Source organism: Micromonas commoda, chromosome 11 (genome assembly GCF_000090985.2).
Source record: "Micromonas commoda chromosome 11, complete sequence".
NCBI classification, from domain to species: Eukaryota; Viridiplantae; Chlorophyta; class Mamiellophyceae; order Mamiellales; family Mamiellaceae; genus Micromonas; species Micromonas commoda.
In genome coordinates this window covers 1,015,974-1,033,048 of record NC_013048.1, presented here as the reverse complement: position 1 = coordinate 1,033,048, position 17,075 = coordinate 1,015,974, and the positions used below count along the sequence as shown (strand labels likewise).

The 17,075-nt window shown below is 65.9% G+C and overlaps 11 protein-coding genes across 11 annotated transcripts; 4 read left to right on the top strand and 7 right to left on the bottom strand.

Moving 5' to 3' along the window:
* Position 1: 1 nt before the first annotated feature.
* Positions 2-1,572, bottom strand: MICPUN_109210 (predicted protein). The gene has a single exon (XM_002505008.1). The coding sequence runs from the start codon at positions 959-961 to the stop codon at positions 71-73; it is 891 nt and encodes a 296-aa protein (XP_002505054.1). The 5' UTR covers positions 962-1,572; the 3' UTR covers positions 2-70.
* A 1,152-nt stretch (positions 1,573-2,724) lies between these two features.
* MICPUN_72388 (predicted protein) lies at positions 2,725-3,371 on the bottom strand (the record flags this gene model as incomplete). Its single annotated transcript, XM_002505007.1, has 2 exons — positions 2,725-3,155; positions 3,299-3,371. Coding segments are annotated over 2 exons (504 nt in total), but the record flags the coding sequence as incomplete, so codon positions are not given.
* Positions 3,372-3,549: 178 nt separating this feature from the next.
* Positions 3,550-4,547, top strand: MICPUN_62767 (predicted protein; the record flags this gene model as incomplete). Its single annotated transcript, XM_002505298.1, has 1 exon — positions 3,550-4,547. One exon carries the CDS (start codon positions 3,550-3,552, stop codon positions 4,420-4,422), a length of 873 nt encoding a protein of 290 aa, XP_002505344.1. The 3' UTR covers positions 4,423-4,547.
* MICPUN_104975 (predicted protein) lies at positions 4,539-6,062 on the bottom strand (the record flags this gene model as incomplete). The annotated part of the gene is made up of 1 exon (XM_002505006.1): positions 4,539-6,062. The coding sequence occupies one exon, from the start codon at positions 6,060-6,062 to the stop codon at positions 4,539-4,541; it is 1,524 nt and encodes a 507-aa protein (XP_002505052.1).
* A 588-nt stretch (positions 6,063-6,650) lies between these two features.
* On the top strand, positions 6,651-7,652 carry MICPUN_86762 (predicted protein; the record flags this gene model as incomplete). The annotated part of the gene is made up of 1 exon (XM_002505297.1): positions 6,651-7,652. The coding sequence occupies one exon, from the start codon at positions 6,651-6,653 to the stop codon at positions 7,650-7,652; it is 1,002 nt and encodes a 333-aa protein (XP_002505343.1).
* A 130-nt stretch (positions 7,653-7,782) lies between these two features.
* MICPUN_72116 (predicted protein) lies at positions 7,783-8,340 on the bottom strand (the record flags this gene model as incomplete). The annotated part of the gene is made up of 1 exon (XM_002505005.1): positions 7,783-8,340. A coding segment is annotated over one exon (558 nt), but the record flags the coding sequence as incomplete, so codon positions are not given.
* Positions 8,341-8,639: 299 nt separating this feature from the next.
* Positions 8,640-9,941, bottom strand: MICPUN_103242 (predicted protein; the record flags this gene model as incomplete). Its single annotated transcript, XM_002505004.1, has 1 exon — positions 8,640-9,941. The coding sequence occupies one exon, from the start codon at positions 9,939-9,941 to the stop codon at positions 8,640-8,642; it is 1,302 nt and encodes a 433-aa protein (XP_002505050.1).
* A 333-nt stretch (positions 9,942-10,274) lies between these two features.
* On the top strand, positions 10,275-12,752 carry MICPUN_62762 (predicted protein; the record flags this gene model as incomplete). Its single annotated transcript, XM_002505296.1, has 1 exon — positions 10,275-12,752. The coding sequence occupies one exon, from the start codon at positions 10,275-10,277 to the stop codon at positions 12,633-12,635; it is 2,361 nt and encodes a 786-aa protein (XP_002505342.1). The 3' UTR covers positions 12,636-12,752.
* Positions 12,753-12,829: 77 nt separating this feature from the next.
* MICPUN_95520 (predicted protein) lies at positions 12,830-14,380 on the bottom strand (the record flags this gene model as incomplete). The annotated part of the gene is made up of 3 exons (XM_002505003.1): positions 13,982-14,380; positions 13,669-13,767; positions 12,830-13,516 (listed from the first exon to the last, which is right to left on the bottom strand). The coding sequence occupies exons 1-3, from the start codon at positions 14,357-14,359 to the stop codon at positions 12,830-12,832; spliced, it is 1,164 nt and encodes a 387-aa protein (XP_002505049.1). The 5' UTR covers positions 14,360-14,380.
* Positions 14,381-14,710: 330 nt separating this feature from the next.
* On the top strand, positions 14,711-15,496 carry MICPUN_62760 (predicted protein; the record flags this gene model as incomplete). The annotated part of the gene is made up of 1 exon (XM_002505295.1): positions 14,711-15,496. The coding sequence occupies one exon, from the start codon at positions 14,711-14,713 to the stop codon at positions 15,494-15,496; it is 786 nt and encodes a 261-aa protein (XP_002505341.1).
* Positions 15,497-15,704: 208 nt separating this feature from the next.
* MICPUN_103239 (predicted protein) lies at positions 15,705-16,955 on the bottom strand (the record flags this gene model as incomplete). Its single annotated transcript, XM_002505002.1, has 1 exon — positions 15,705-16,955. The coding sequence occupies one exon, from the start codon at positions 16,953-16,955 to the stop codon at positions 15,705-15,707; it is 1,251 nt and encodes a 416-aa protein (XP_002505048.1).
* Positions 16,956-17,075: the final 120 nt, after the last annotated feature.

Here is a 17,075-nt window from a genome sequence, read left to right as displayed (position 1 = left end):
TCGAGACGTCATTAAAAACAACACAGACAATTTAGACGACACGGACAACACGAGGGACTCGATAGACATATCACATGGCGGCGGACGCGACGCAGTTGCCGAGGCGGAACATCCTCGGCCCGACTCCGAAGCATCGCCCGAAACCGCCGCACGATCCGTACATTCCGACTCGGACGAATATCTCGATGAACTCCATGACGAACCACTTTATGAGCAAAGCGTAGCAGAAGGGTTCAAAGATATCCATGAAGCCCACTTCCTCGTATTCTCCCTCGCCTTCCTCGTATTCTCCCTCGTTATCCCGGCCCTCTGTCACCAGTAATATCGTGGCCCACAAGGCAAAGAGGAAAAGAGCGAAGAAGCTGAGGAAGCCAAACGCACGACCGATGGGCCGACAACACTTCCAGGGCACACGAAACGAAGCGTTGATGACCGTGGAGACGAGCCCGCCGACGACTGCCTGCACAATTAAAATGCCAACAAATGTTTGGTAGTGGAGCTCGAAGGCGGTTCCCCACATCCAGAACACAACCGCGAGCAACGACATGAAGCGCAATTTCTTCGTGAGAGGGTCGCTACTGCGTATGAAGAAGCAGAAGAACAGCGTGTGTCGCAGGCACGTGTAATACATCACTCGCTCGTGGTAGGGCGTCGTGGTCGGGCAGCAGTCGAAATCCGGGCCGGCGTTGTCGTCGACGGGCTCGTCCCAGTGGTCCATGTCTGTGTCCCACTCGGAAGGCGTCAGCAGCCGTAGCGGGGACCTCCAGCTCCCCACGATGGTTCGTTGCACGACGGGCGCGGGTCTCGGGTCTGCGGCTGGACCGATCGGGGTCCACTCCGCGATGTTCCACTCGAGCAGCACCTTCCCGGTCGACGCGTCCCTCGCGTCCCACTTCGTTCCGGCCTTTTGGCCCTCCACGTGGTGGTACTTTCCAGGCAGCAGCTCGCAGACCTTGACCATCTCGCCCGTCGAGCCTTCGCTCGATCGATGCACGACGACGGTGCGGTCGCGGCGGAAGTTGAGTAGGCTTCGGGGCCGGGCGTTGAAGATGGAAACCTCCCGTATGGTCGAATCGCCACCCGGCGGGTCGATCGAAACCCTGTAGGCATCCTGTGGCGCGGGTGGTTGGTGTTGCCCTGGTTGTTGCCATGTCGCCACTGGAGTTGGCGTCACGGGGGTGTGTGTGAAAGACGGCCCGGGCTGAAGCGACGGACCCGTCTGCATCACGGGGGGAGGCGGGGCAAACGTCATCTGTATGCACGTATGGCACACGGGGCACGCTACGATCGGCGCGCCCGGCGGTAACTGGATATTTGCTCGGCAACGGGGGCATGCGACCACGGGCGGCATCTGCACCTGATGCTTGGCGTTGGGAGGCACCATCTGCGACGCCGGTATCGGATGTATGCACTCGCGCGCGCGCGTGTGTGTGTGTGACGCCGAGTGTGCGTTCGTGCGCGGGGGTAGAGAGATATGCACGGATTTCGATGCGGAAGCGCGCACCGACTGGTAAGGTTCGTTAAGAGTGGAGGTGAATGTTCTACACCGTCTTCTTTTGTTCCTCAGACCGTGTTCTACAACACCACATCCTTTTCTGTAAGGTTCTAGACATAAACATACCTCTTATACGGGTTAGTGTATTGGCTTTTAGTCTTTTACCTTCGTAGTTCGGATGGACCATCCGTACAAATTCTCGACCGTGTGGTTTAGTCTAAGTAGAGTCTAATTAGACTAAGGTTGTGGGTATAATTCGTGCCATTTCTCCGGTGAAACTCAGTCACGAAAGTAGTCGAATTCGTCAGAAACGAATTGACGATGAAACAGATAAAATAAAAATTGCGTGTTTGCAAGCCATAGAACCGCTCTGCCCAGACGTTCAACGCATTATCTTAGGAGAGGTGCAAAAAGCAAATTCAATCGACCATCCTTGGTTATTTCTTTATAGTGTCCAATCAGTGATGTGAATATTTATTTTTATTCGATTTATTGTTAATTTAAGAATTAATTTCGTCATAAATTGCACGTGTTTTGGGTTTTGGGGTAGTTTCGTTAGAAGTCAAATATGACAGCACGTGTTTTTGGGGAGGACTGTCAGAGGGTGGGCTAGCAGCTTTTGAGAAGCTGAGACACTAGGGTTTTGCGCGCAGAGGCTCTAGGGTATGCCATGCCCTAAGGGTGAGGGCGTTAGATCCGGGCTGCGTGAAAAACGGGATTTTCGAGACAGAATTTCCCAGGCATTTAAGGGTTAGTTAATATTGAGCGACAACAGCGCGAGTGGTTAATATCGAGCGAGCGACGAGTCGGCGTCGTCACGTCGCCGTCTCCATCGGCACGGGTTCGCCCTCGGCTTTCCGCTTGGCACCCTCGCCACCCCCCGCCGCGATCCCCCCCGCTCCCGTCCTTTCGGGATCTCCTCTCGGCCCGTAGGGAAACCGGAAAATCTCCACGGCGCCGTCCACGCCGTGCTCCTTCACCGCCGCCGCCACCGCCTTACACCGCTCCTCCAGCCGTACCTGCTCCCGCTCCACGTCCTCCTCCCACTCGATCACCGCGGCGCGCATGAACATGTACACCTCCACGCACGCGTCCCTCGCGAGCGTCGCCATCCGCAGGAAATCTTCCTCGGACATTTGCCCGCGAGCGGAGCAATGGACGACGTCGCACTCGTGCTCCGGCAGCGCGTTCTTGGGCACCTCGCCCGGCTTACCCCCGCGGAAGCAGTACGCGAACGTCCCCACCGCGGCGGCGTCGCGTTCCTCGTCCTCGGTCGGGTCCGCGCACGGTCCGAGCGCGTCGCCAGCTGTGTCGCCGTCGATGATTTTTGGAATGGCGACCGTCGCGGCGACGAGCGTGCCGAACATCTCGACGCCCGCGTCCATGAGCGCGTGACACGTCGCGTTCATGGCGCACGCCTCCACGGCGCCGTCCGCGGAGATGACCTGGACGACGACGCGCAGGCCGAGGCGCGGGTACTTCGCGGTGAGCACGATCTGCTCCAGCGTGCGGCGGAGCGCGCGCTCGGCGTCGACGTCGGCGGGGGTTTGGAGTCCGAACGGCGGGCGCCAGCACACCTCGATGGCGAGCTTGTCGACGTCCTCCTTGCGCGCCTGCGTCTGCGTCGGGCCGTACACCGCGGCCATGACGACCGATCGATCTGCGAACGCGTCGAATGTTCGCGGATGGACGCGTCAGCAAGCGCGGTCAGCGCGGCAGGGAGGGAGGGAGGGACGAGGCGGCGGTGGGTGGCGAAAAGGGCGCAGCGGGGCGGTTGGGGGTTCGGATCCGGGCGGGGCGGACGCGTGCCTTGCTCCCAACGCGCGGAACCTTCGGCGCGCTGCAGCGGGTTACGCTCGGTCTTCATCTGTCGCATCATCGCGGGCTTGCGCCCGTCGGCGCGCACGGGAGCCGACGCCATGAGGAGGTGCCTCGTCGCGCCCCGCGTGATGATGATGGCGCCGCACGGATTGATTCTCGTCTTCTGTTGTTGACGACAGGACGGGGAGGAGCCGAAAGTCCGCGTCAGATTATCGCGAGTCGCGCCCCGCGTGATGTCCGCCGTGACGCAGTCGCCGGCGGCGTCCGCGTGGGCCGCCGCCGGGTTGGCCGCGTTCCCTTTCCTCTTCTTCGTGAGCGCGCCCTACGGTAAGCTCGCGCGCGACGGCTGGGGCGCGCCCATCGACGGTCGCCTCGGATGGTTCCTGCAGGAGCTGCCCTCGCCGTTGGCGCTGATTCGCGCGTTGATGGTCCACCACCGCGCCGATGACCCGTCGTCGTCGTGCGGCGCGGGGGGATGGACGGCGGACGACGGCGCGCCGTCGATGGCGCTCGTGGCGGCGGCGCTGTGGTGCGCGCACTACGCCAACCGCGCGGTGCGGTACCCGCTCACCCGACGCATGTCGCCCACCACCTTCCCCGTCGTCCTCTCAGCCGTGGCGTTCAACGTGGTGAACGGGACGGTGTGCGGGTCGGAGCTGGCGCGGCGCGGATGCGAGGCGTTCGGCGCTCGAAACGTCCCGGGGCTCGCGCTCATGCTCCTCGGCGTCGTCATCAACGTCACCGCCGACGAGCATCTCCGCGCGCTCCGAGCAGGGAAGAAGGACGGCGGCGGCGAAGGGGGGAGGAGGAGGAGACACAAGATGGGAAAAGACGGGAAAAGCGGACAACAACACGCGATGCCCGCGGGCGGACTCTTCGATCGATGCGTCTGCCCGCACTACCTCGGCGAGTTAATCGAGTGGTGCGGGTTCGCGGCGATGACGGGCACAGCGTCCGCGTGCGCCTTTGCGTTTTGGACCTTCGCAAACCTCTTCCCCAGGGCCACCGCTTACAGGGAGTGGTATAGGGAAAGGTTTGGTGGCGCGACAGCTGTGTCGCGGTTACCCCCGCGGCGCGCGATGATCCCGTTCATCGCGTCGTCGTGAGTCTTCGCGATCGCGGCAAAGACGCGAGACGCGCGCCGAACGACGTCGAGCGTCGGTCAGCGCCCGTCGCACCGTCGAGGCTGGCTATACTCGTATGACACGAAGTTTTAGCTAGACTACGAACGAAACTTGGCAAATCTCGCGCTCTCTCGGCTCACCGGCGCCATCGCCACCCCCTCCTCCTCGTCCGAGCTCCCGCCGAGCGTGAACAGCCTCTCCCCCCGCACACTCACGCCCCCGCCGCCCGCCCGCCCGTCCCGCGGACTCGCCCCTTCGCCGCCGTCGGATGCCCTCCGCTCCCGCCGCCGCCCCGAAGAACCGTCGAACCTCGATCCGCCCCCCAAGGCGCTCCTCTCCCCGTACACCCCCCGCCCGTCCCCCGCGGACATCGACCCGGCGACGACGGACGCGGACCCGATGCCCGGCACGCGGCTCATCTCTACCTCACTCATCGGCCGTCCCGTGTTGTCCACCAGCCGCGCGAACTCGCCATCTTTGGTTTTGGTCGACGGCGATTGAAGCGGCGGCGGTGGCTTACCCGTGAACAACCCGACGAACGACATCCACCGGTGCGACAAACGTTCCTGGTTGCTCTCGCCGTAGTTGACGACGTCGTGGTACACGTCCCGCAGGTCGAACATGTCGGCGATGTTGTCGATCATCCTTCGTTCCTTCGGGATCTGCGCTCCGAAGTATTCCGACGGTGGAAACGCGTAAGAGTGCGCGATGGCGGCGAAGAACATCTCGACGCAGATGAGAAACTCCTGCATGGCGGTCGCAACCTCCGCGGCGTCGTAGTCCGTCTTTGTCTCCCGCTGCGACACCTTGATCCACTGCATCTTGACCATGAACAGCAACGTCTGGCCCTGCCAGAAGGAGAGGAACACGACGGCTTTGACGGTGCAGAACTTGTAAAACGGGCGGATGGGCGCGAGCTCCTCGTGCGTCGCCCTGTAGAATATGATCAGGCAGTACATCGCCCACGCTTGGGACACGTTGTTGAGCAGCGCCAGGTACGGGTACGCCACGAGCGGGTTCAAGATCTGGCCGTCTCCGTACACGCCGTTGGCCTCGCTGACGAAGGCCAGCGCGGTGGTCAGCGGACGCATCACGACGTAGTTGATCACCCCGTGCCTGCACAGCCTCAGGAAGGGCTCTCCCATCCTCGGAAAGTCCAGGAATGCCGACACGGGCCATATGTGCCGCGCCGGGGGTTTCCTGGCGATGATCTGCTCCAAACCCGGGTTGCAAAACTCCTGCAGGTACACCGTGCAGTAGGTGTAAAAGTTGTAGATGACGTACGCCTCGTAGCACTCGCGGATCGTGTCGAAGTAGATGGTGCCGTCCTTGAACCTCAGCGCCAGCCAGCAGTCGACGGCGTATATGGGCACCATGAAGAGTATGCGAATGACGTGCCGCTGCAGCCTCGGCATCCGGTAGTTCTCGAGGTGCTGCGCCACCTCGTAGAAGGTTATTGGCACGGCGAGGAGGACAAACACCCCGGCGACGAACCAGGCGATGAAATGCGCGGCGCGGCGGTTGCGGTGCATGTCCCACGCGCTCAGCGCGAGCGCGATGAGCACGACGACGTTGATGAGGACCCACACGGTCTTGAGGATCTTTCGAAAGAGACCGGACATCACCGCGCGCTGGTCGCCATCCTCGCGTTGCACCATCGTCGCGAAATCGACGAACCCTCGCTTGCTTGCTTGTTAACCTCTCCAAGTCTCCTTCTCTCAACGGGCGACTTACTCGATGCGCTCGCCCCGCCGGAGCGTCCGCCGCGCGCCTGGACGCGACGGGGTTCGACCGCCCGCGCGTGGAGAGGGTTCCCGCGCGGAGTTCGGATCTCACGCCGGGCGCGAACCCGAGTCCTGGCGGCCGCAAGTGCCCCGTCACCTGCCCCCACCCCAACCCCCCAACCCTTCTCTCGTTCCACCGAGGACTGGAAGGCACTCGGAACTTTCGTGGCGGAGATATTTTCTCCTCGGTCCTATCCCCCCAGCACACTTACCTTCCTCGCGTACCTGGGCTCACCGATGTCCGCCGCGATCGCGTCGACTGTCGTGCGGCGTCTCGGCGCCCGCGCGCCTCCGCCTCCTCCGTCGTCTCCGGCGTCGTCTCCATCGTGCCGAGCGGCGTCCGCTCGTCGTGTCCATCATTCGCGTCGGGAGATCGCGTCGACGGGCTGGCGTCGAGCGCCGCGCCTCGTCGACCGCGTCGCGACGATGGCGTCGTCGGGCGCGGGCGTCCCCGCGGCGTATCGCACCGGTGACGCCGAGAAGCCCGCCCCACCCGAGGGCTTCGGCGTCGTCATCACCGGCGCCACGAAAGGAGTCGGGTACGCGCTCGCCAGGGAGTTTCTCGCGCGCGGCGACAGGGTGTGCATCTGCGGCCGATCCGCGACCCGCGTCGACGCCGCGGTGGCGGCGCTGCGCGCGGAGTTCCCCGGCGCGTGCGTCGCGGGCGCGCGATGCGACGTCACGGACCCGCGCGACGTCGACGCCTTCGGCGACTACGCCGCGTCCACGATCGGCGTCGTGCACCACTGGCTCAACAACGCCGGGATGGTGTCGTCGCGGGAGCCGCTGTTCGACGTCGAGCCCGCGGAGGTGGTGCGGGTGTGCAACACGAACCTGACGGGCGCCATCCTGTGCTGCCAGAAGGCGGTCCGGCTGATGCGGCGCCAGGACGAGGGTTCAGCGGGAGGGTCTCGCCGCGCGCGGGAATCTAACGGATCTAACTCTCCGCAGCGATACCACGTGTACAACTTCGGGTTCAGCCAGTGGGGCGCCTCTTTCAGCAAGTCCACGTGCACGCACAAGGCGACCAAAAGGGGTTTATCCCAGCTGACGGCATCGCTCAGCGAGGAGCTCCTCGAGGCGGGCGTGGACTCCGTCGGCGTCCATCAGCTGTCGCCCGGCATGGTGCTCACCGACTTGCTCCTCGAGGGCGCGTCGCCGGTGGCCAGAAGGTTCTTCAACGTCCTCGCCGAGGAACCGGAGGTGGTGGCGGCGGACCTGTGCCCGAAGATTCGCGAAACGGTCGGGACGCGAACCGCGATCGAGTTTCTGACGCTCCCGGACGCGTTGGCCCGGGTGATGTTCGGGGTGCCGCAGATTGTCGGCGGGGGGCGTTTCTTCGACGGCGATGGGCGTCGGGTCGTGTCGGCGAACGCGGTGGGGTACAAGGAGAACGGCACACGCCTGCTGTACGAGGGCATGGAGTGAGGATGGGGAGGATGAAGGGGAGGAGGCGACGCGCGGTGAGGTTCAGGGCGTCGGGTTTAGTCTCTCGCCTCGGGTTTTATAGACTACCTTCTCTTAATGAAGACGTCAAACATCAATCGTCCTCCGGCCTCGGGAGCTCCACGTCGCGGTCGTGCATTCGCAGCACGAAGAGGTTGCCGCGATCGCCGCGGCTGACGCGCGTGTCGTCGTCGAGGTAGGTCACGTCCAGCGCGCCGCGCGCCGACGGCGGCGCGTCCACGGGCGCGACGCCGAAGATGAAAAACTTGACGAATTGGACATTCACCGCGGATCTCGACGTCGGCGTGAGGTCCGCGTCGACGGCGTTGAAGAAGGGGAACGTCTCGCGGTTGCGCGCTCGCAAGCGCCCGACGTCGATGGCCTGGTAGATGGGCCCGCTCGGGCGGAGGAACCACGGCTTATTCGCGCCGAGGATTGACGCGGACGTGGTGTACAGCAGCTCCCACTCTCCGTTCACCAGGGGGCTCGCCAGGGGTTGCCGATTGGGGTTGAGGCGCTCGAGCGCCGACGCCGCCGCCTCCACCGCCGCAACGTCCTCCTCCGACGCGGCGACGCCGCGCTGGGTGCCCTCGATGGCCTCGAGCAGCGCCGCCTTGGCGGCTTCGCGCCGCTTCGATCCGCCTCCGTTGAAGATGCCCCCGAAGATGGCGCGGGTGCCCACGGGGCCCCCGCGCTGCCGACGCGTCCCAACCCGAGCGCACGCCGCGCCGGGAAGGCGGGACGACGCGCGCGAGGACAGGCGCGCGGCGGGCGATACGTCGGAGGACGACGCCGGCACGCGCGTCGACATCATAGCGACCGACATCACGCACGCGCGTCACGACGAATGACGACGCGCACGTGCGACGTGGCGCTAAATATCCGAGAAATTTGAGGCTCCAGACGCGCGAGAATATCATACGATGCGTCGTCGTCGTCTTCGAATACAACGCGTCACCCACGTTCGCGTCACGATGCCCCGCTCGCGCCGGCGCGTCCCTTCCGCCCGCCGCCCCGCGTCGCGACGCGCCTCGGCGGGCTCGGCGCCGCCGCCTCGCCACCACCCCCGTTCGATTCCCTCCCCACCCCCGCATGAAGTTCACGACCATTCGCCGCAACCGCCGCCGCCCCCGCCGCCCCCGCCGCCCGCACCGCGTCCACCGCAGCCTCCTCCTCGATCACCTCGCACCGCCTCGCCAGCGCGTCGCGCACGCGCCGCCACTCCGCGTCCATCGCGTCCGTCGACGACGCCAAAGAACGAACGAAAGACTCCGCTTCCTTCGCCCTTCGCTCGAACCGAGAACTCCGGACCAACGCCTTGGCGAGTCGATCCTCGACGACGCGAACGCGCGATTCCGCGTCCGCCAACGCGCGCCGCAGCTCGTGCGCGGACGCCACGGACTCCGCGAGTTCGTCGACGCGCGTGGACGCGAGGTCACGCGCGGCGGCGAGCGCGGCGGCTTCATCCGCCGCCGCCGACCGCTCGAGTCGAAGCGTCTTAGTAATCGCGTCGCGATCGCGCGACGCCTCCGCCAGCTGTGCGCGCGCATCGGCGAGGTCGGACTCGAGCGTTTCGGCGCGGTCGTTCGCTTGCGCAGCCTGCCACGTCAGCGTACCGATTCGTTCCTTCAGCGCCGCGAGCTCCGCGACGGCGGCTGCTTCGAACTCTCGGCTCGTCTTGGCCACCGCGCTCTCGCTCTGGGTTAATTCCGTCGCGGCTCGGGACGCGGCGTCGCGCGCGGCGGCAGCCTCGTCGCGCGCGTCGCGGGCGTCGCGTTCGGCGGCTTCGCGCGCGTCGCGGGCGTTGAGGATGAGCGCGCGCGCCTTGTCGAGCTCCGCGGCGTCCGCGTCGCGCCGCGCGCGCCCCGTCGCGAGTTCCTCCCGGAGGTGGCTGACCTCTCGCTGCAAATCGCGCACAGCTGTGCTCGCCTCGGCGTGCGCGTCCATCGCGTGCTTCCACTGCGCTCGGGTCTGCTCGAGCTCGGATTCCAGCCGCGTCGCCTCTGCGAGCGCCTCGTCCTTCTCCGACCGCAGACGATGGCACCTGTCCGTCTGAACGATGAGCGCGTCCCGCGCCTGCGCCAGCGATCTCGGGTCGATCTCGCTGAGCACCTCGTCGCGGTAGTCGTCAGGGTCGAGCACCTTACCGGCGGCGGCGGTCCTCGCCCTGGGTTTAGCGGCACGCGACGCGGTCGGGGAAGCATCCGTCTGTTGAGAGGCGTCGGGCTCCTTCCTCTTCGCCTTGCGCCATCCCCCGTCCGGGGGAGCCATGGTGGCGGTGAGCGTCGCGCAGCCTTTAGTGACGTGAGACGCCCAGCCAGAGGTGCCAACTTCGAGACAATCCCGCGATGTAGCCGTTGAGGTCTCGGAGTCTCCGTGGCGACGACGACTGACGGGTTCCACGGAGTCGCCGCGTCAAACACGCTCGAGCGTCGCGTCTTCGCGCGTGTCTCGCGTCGTCGACATCCGCGCGCGGCGATCCGATCGTCCGAGCGCACCCGCCGTCGCCCACCGCGCCGCCGCTCCTCACGAGTCGCCTCGCGGCTCCGCCTGTATAGGAAAAAGATCCGGCGCCCCCGCGCTTTTTCCCGTTAACGAACCACCATGGGCAACAAGGCGAAGAGGTCGAAGGTTAAGACCCCTCCGGACGCGGCCGTCAAGCCCGCGTTCCGCAACCCCTTCATCTCCCCCGAGGGTAAGCCCGCGCCGGTCGCCAAGCCGCCCGAGACTTCCAAGCCGCCGGTCGACGCGCTCTCGCCGTCCACCCCCTCGATCGGCTCCCCGAGCGGATCCCCCGAAGACAAGGCTTCCAAGCCCCCCGTCCACGCCGACGACGCGAAGACTCCGCCCGCGGCGACCGCGCTCCACGGCGACCTCGCCGACGACGGCTCGAGCCCCGTGTACGACACGGACTCGCCGGGTTCCGAGCTGAGATCCCCGGCGCAGAAAGCCATGGACCGAAGCGCTCTGCGTTCGAACCCGATGTTCGTCGACGGCGGCGACGACGACGACTCCATCGACGCGGACACCCTGCCCATGGAACTCTCGCCGGAGCCCCCAACCCCGGCGCCGCGCGTCGCCCGCGCCGGTTCACATCCCCCGCTCAAAACGGCCGCTCAAAACGGCGGCATCGTTACTAAGACGTGCTTCCTCTGCGGCGACGAATGCGGCGACGGCGAGGCTCCGAGGCAGAAGGATCGCGCCGGTCGCTACTCGCACGTCGCGTGCGTCCGGCTGATGCGCAGGGCCGCGGACGCGTGCGCCGCCGCATCCAAAACGGAGGAGGGCCCCGCCGACCTCCCGGTTGAGGGGTCGTCGGCGGGTGGAGGAGGAGGAGCATCGATGGAGGGCGTCGCATCGAGCGCGTCGTTGATGGGCGAGCTTCGCGCGGCGCTCGTCGAGACCCAAGGGTTCGCGTCAGCCGTCGACGCCGCCGGCGCGTTTCTCTTCGACACCCCCTCGTCGTCGCCGTCCAAGACGTCAACGTATTCGCGGGACGGCGTCCTCGGCACCCAGACGGGCGCCCAGACGGGCACTGGTAGGCACCCCGGTGGGCACCCCGGCACCCCCGTGGTGGACGTCGCGTTCCTCGACGCGGTGCGCGGACCTCCGCCGCGACGCACCGGGTCTTCCACGTCCAGACCCGGGACGTACCGCAGGCTCTCTCTCGCCGACGGGTATAACGGGTCTGGGTCTTACGCTTCGTCGGCGTCCGCGAGGCGCTCGCCCGGCGTCGCCATGCGAAGCTCCGGGCCCACGGGGTACTCACTCCCGGGCACGCCGCGGAACGACGAGAGCATCGAGAACGGGGACGGCACGAACGGTCGAGGGAGCACGAATGCAAATGCCAATAATGCCGATGCCAATAACTCGGCGAGTGCGAATGCCCTGACCCTCGACGCGAGCGCGAGTTACGTCGACGCGTTCAAAAGAGCGGCACTCGGAAGGGACTCGGAGCCCGCGCTCAAGGAGAAGGTGGCCGCGTGCGCGCGATCCCTGTTCCGGCTGCGAGACAGCTCCGAGCCCCTCCTCGGCGTGTACGGGTGCTGCAAGGGGGAGAACCCGTTGGAGAGCGGGGAGATGTTCGTATTCGCGAGGCACGTCTGCTTCCGCCGGACAAAAACCGCGTTGTTCGACCCGGCCGAATCCATCGCGCCGACGAAGTTTGCCGTTCCCGCCGCGGCCGTCGTGGACGCCACCCCGAACCCTTCGGTGTACCCCTTCGGCGCGATTCTCCTCTCCATCGACGGCGTCGGCGACCCGTGGCTGTTTTCGTTCTTCACCGAGCGCTCATCCGCGATTGAGACGATTAACAATATGTTGGATGCGGCGATTGACCCGGTGCGAAGGTCGGCGATGAGGGCCAAGCACGCGGAGGAACGGGAGCGACGTGAGACTTACCGGGAGTGCCCACGGGACGCGTCGCGCGGTTCAATCGAGAGTTTGGCGGAGTTTGATAAGGAAAACGCGCCGCCGCGGAACGGCGCGACGAAAACCGCGGCGGAGATTATCAGCGAGAGCGTCCTCGAGGCGGCGGCGGTGAAGGCGGCGAAAGACGCGGGTGCCCACTCGGGTGCCGACGCGGGTGCCCACTCGGACGCCGCTCCCTCGCCGACGAGATCCGTGCTGGACCTCAACGAGAGCACGGACCCGAGGGACAAGTGGCACTGCACTCGCACGAGCGCTGTTAAACGAATCCTGTACAGCGTCGTCGGCGTCGTCGCGCTCGCGTTCGGGGGCGTGGGCGAGGCGGTGACGCGGGCGCGGGAGGCGCACGCGTTGGCGAAGAGGCGCGACGATCGGTTCCCGCGAAGAAGACGGAAGGGTGCGGACAAGGGTGCAAAAAACTCGGGCGACGTCAAGGGTACTTACCGGGAGGCGGGCAAGGCGAAGAAGGCTGTCGCGCCGGCTCGCAAACAAAACGGACTCAAGCCCAAGCGGGGTTGGGAGCCGATCCGTTTGTGACGAGAGACGCGCTTAACGTGATGACGTGGGTGTCGCGCTTAACGTGATCTACGAATCAGTATCGACAATTAAAAGGGCACTACGCCACTAAAGAATTCACACACCAGCCGCCTATTCAACACGGTTAACCCCACCAGCGCGCCTCCTCGATTTCTGTCCGAGCCTCGATCTCGCTTGTGATCGAGACGTTTCTCTTACGCCTCCTCGCCGGACTCCTCATCCGCGCTCTTGCTCACCTCCATACCGGCCATCTCCCCCTGCACGGCACCCTCCTCAGCCTGCGCGGCAGCCTCGGCGGCCGCCACGCGCTCGCGGAACAGCCTGCCCATCTCGTCAGCCTTCTCAAACACGAGCGCGGGGTTGCGGAGCATGTCACCGGGGGAGGGCTCGAGCTTCTTGGTGCTGAGCGACAGCCTGGAGCGCTCGGCATCCTTGCTCAGGATGAGCACCTTGAGCTCGTCGCCGGGCGCGAGCACGTTCTCCACGGCGACGATCCTGTCGTGGGAGATCTGGGAGATGTGCAAGAGGCCGGAGACGCCGCCGACGTCGACGAACGCGCCGTAGGGTTTCACAGCCTGCACGACACCCTTGCACACGTCGCCGACGCCGAGGCCCTCGCCGCTGACGACGTCCGTGGCGAGGCGGTTGGACATCACCAGGCGGTTCTTCTCCTCGTCAACCTCGAGGAACTTGACGGGCACGGACTGGCCGATGAGCTCGTCGCGGTTGGGCACGCGCATGGCAATGTGCGACTGGGGGACGAAACCTCGGAGGTGCTCGACTTCGACGAGGAGGCCGCCGCGGTTGACGGAGAGGACGACGGAGTTGACAGCCTCGTCGTTGGCCTGCATCTCGCGGCACCTGTTCCACGCAGCCTCGAGCTGTGGAGTTTAATGGGGATTAATTAGGGATGGGGGCGGGGCGACGGTCAGCGATGCGTCGGCAACGACGATGGGTTTTTTCTTCAGGTTTTAGGGTCGTTCGGTTTGGAGGACGTGGGACGAGATTGAGGAATCGCGTGTGCGACGCGCACCTGAATCTTGCGGACGGAGAGGGTGAGGGATCCGTCGCCGTCGTCGTCGCGGATGATCTCAAACTCGTACTCCTCGCCGATGTCGAAAACCGCGGCGGCCTGCGTTCGGGGGGTGGGGAAGCGGCGGTATCGGTCAGTCTCCGGGCGCATGGTTCGCTTTTCGCGAAGAAGCGCTATCCACATTGCTTTTCCGCGAGGTGAATCCCCCGTGGCGGGGGCGCGCCGAAAACGCGCGCGAGGCGGTCCCCGCGCGCGCGCGCGCCTCGCCGACGACGCGGAAACAAAGGGTGGGGAGCGCGTGCGATGTACTCACGTTGCGGGCCTGCGCGAGGGAAGCCTCGGATCCGGGGCAGAGCGCGGCAGCCTTGGCGCCGATGTCCACCCAAGCGCCCTTCGCGTCGCAGTGGAACACCTTGCCGGTCACGCGGTCGCCAACCTTGTAGGAGAACTGGTAGTCCACGAGGAGGCGCTCGAACTCCTTGTAGAGCTCGGCGGAATCCGCGGACGACTCCGCGGTGGTCTCGGTGACGACCGCGCGCGTCGCAACCTTGCGCGTCGCGGCGACGGCGGCGACGGAGCGCGCAGCCTTGCGGGAGAGGAACGCCGCGCGAGACGAGCCGGTGGTCTTGATGCCGGCAGCCTTGGCGTTGACGCGGACCGCGGTGGCGGCGGTGGAGACGATGGCGGCCATCTTACTCGGCGGTGTTGTGACTAAACTCGTGACTTGAGAGCTCGGTCGGTGTGCGACGTCGCCGTGGGAAGCGCGCGTCGGGGAGTGGTCGTGACGTCATTCCGGCAAAACCCTATCGCCGTTTCCCGTGACTTGCCGTGAACCAGTCACGTAACGCATTGCGGTGAAACGGGGAAATGGTGAAATAGTAACCCCAAACTCGACGTTTCCGATCCCGGACGTGACTAACCCGCCAGTGCCCTATCCATCCAATCGCATCGGCCAACGTGGCGACCACCGGGCGACAGTTCGCACCAGCCAGTTTGGATATTTTGTCGGTGGCGTGGCGACCACCGGCCGTTCAACGGAGCGATGGCGGCGACGATGACGTCGATCCGGGCCCTCGCGCCCGCGCGGAGGGCAGGGCGCGTCCCCTCGCCCCGTCCCCCGCGCGCGTCGTCGTCGTGTTCCTCGGAAGCCCCGAATCGTCAGACGAACCCTCCGTCGTCGTCGTCGTCCGATGGTATCCGGGGATGCGACGCCGTCGCCGGCCGCCGCGTCGTCTCCCTCGCGGCGCTCGCCACCGCCCTCGGCTCCCCGCGTCTCGCCCTCGCCAACGTCGTCGGCGACGACGCCGGCGAACCCACCGGCCTGGACCCCGCGGGCGCCCGACCCAGACTGCGCAAGTGCCCCGCGACGTTCAACTGCGTCTCGACATCCTCCACGGGGGGCGCGCCCGAGCAGTTCGCCACCGCGTGGACCGCGCCGGTGAAGAACCTGGACGAGGCGATCGCGCAGATCACCGCCGCGACGTTGAGGGCGTGCCCGGACGCCAGGAAATTGGACTCCTTCGAGACGGACGACGGGAGCAGGTACGTGCGGTTCGCCGTGTTGGGCAAGCTGGGCGAGGACAATGTGGAGTTTTTAATCAAGAACGAGGGCATCGGCGATCGCGGGTGGGACGGGGACGACGACCAAAGACGGGACTACCTCGTCACGTACCGGTCTTTCGCCACGACTGTGAAGTACGTGTACCCGTTCATGACGCCGGTGAGCGACCTCGGAGAGCAGCGGAAGCGCATGGAACGCATCAGGGCGGAGGTGGAGTGGCCGAGGGTCGGCTGCGAGATCGAGGGGTTCTGCGACAACGACCTCTAGTGCTCGGGAGGCTCGGGGCGGACGGGGCGACGCGGACGGGGGATACGGCGGCGTTCGCGACGTTGGGTCGGGGCGGTCTCGCGACATCGGAGCCTCCCTCCAGTTTTACTGTAAGCTTTAATAATAACCCTCTTCTCGCGGATGACGTTACGGTAGTAGCGAAGGTGGACTACGATACACAACGTCTCGTCGACCGACGCACGCGGCGTCACAGGATCCAGACCGGGTACGGGTCGACGTAGCCGTCCATGAGCTGCTTCACGTTGACCACCCGGCGCCCGTTCACCTCCGGGATGGCCGGCGTGCCGTCGTCGTTGACGTATCGCATCGGATCCGCAAACGCGGCGGGTCCCCGTAGCGTCATCTCCCTGTAGCTCTTGATCAGCGGCTTCTCCAGGTTACCGGGCTGGTAGTTCTTGGTGTCGAGCTCGCGGAACAGTCCCGCGCAGTCGGGGCACGCCCTCAGCGTCGCCTCGCACGTGTCGTCGACGTACGGCGCGAGGTTCACCAGCGCCGGCAGCGACAGGCGCATCCGAGCGAACCATTCGATGTATTCCCCAGCGGTGGCGCCCTCCGTCGGGACGAGGCCGGCTTGGTCCGCGGCGGTGGCGTCGGCGCGGCCCATGTGCACGCGCGCGCCGGTGAGGGGCCCGGTGGAGGCGTAGTTCTGGCGGAACCACGACGTGGCCTCGATCTGTTCCGGGGAGGATCCGTACGGCGCGCGGAGCATGACCCCTTCCACGTCGCACCCGATTTTCGTGATGTCTCCAGCTTTGTACTGCCACCTCGGTTCGAACCTGTCGGTGTAGCCGCAGAAGTCCCGCAGGAACGCGTACCGGGCTTTACCCGCGGGGGCGAGGGCGATGAGGTCGGCCCACCCGATGGGTTGCGAGCACTTGGCGTCAATCTCTTTTTTGGCGTCGGCGAGCTGCTCGATGGCGTTGAGGAAGCGTTTGTTCTCCGGCCTGTCCAGCTCGAACCGGATGCTGCCGTTGAGGCCGCCGGTGTTGGCGCTCGCGTCGAAGGTGCCGGCGTCCCTGGCGGCGAGCGAGATGAGGGTGCCGAGGGGTGCCGTCACGTTCTTCTCGATGATGGGCACCGCGTATCCCGCGTACACCGTCTGCGCGCGCAGCGCGGCCGCGATTGGCACCTTGGCGTTGCCTGAATCCAAGATGGCCGGGGGCAGGGCGTCGACGGGCTCGTACTTGTAGATGGACGCGACGTTGGCCGAGGCGGATCCCGCGGGAACGAGCGCGGGGACCGCGGCGAGGGACGCGAGGGAGAGCAGCGCGTCACGCCTCGACCGTCCGCGGTCGTCGGTCGTCCGCGTCGTTGTTTCCGACGCGGATCGGACGACAATGCATCGGCCGCGAACCGTCGGGGTATTAGCGGCGGACGAGCGGCGCGCGCGGAGGGGCGCGGACGCCTTGGGCGCCGCGACGGACGATGCGAGCGTCATGGCGATCTCGTTCGGGATCGGTTCGAGGCGCCGCGGGTGGACCGGGCGTGGAGCGCGCGGCGCGGAGTGATGGGGAATCGGTGACGCGTCCAGTTCTCAGTGATTCTCGGGTGCCAACTC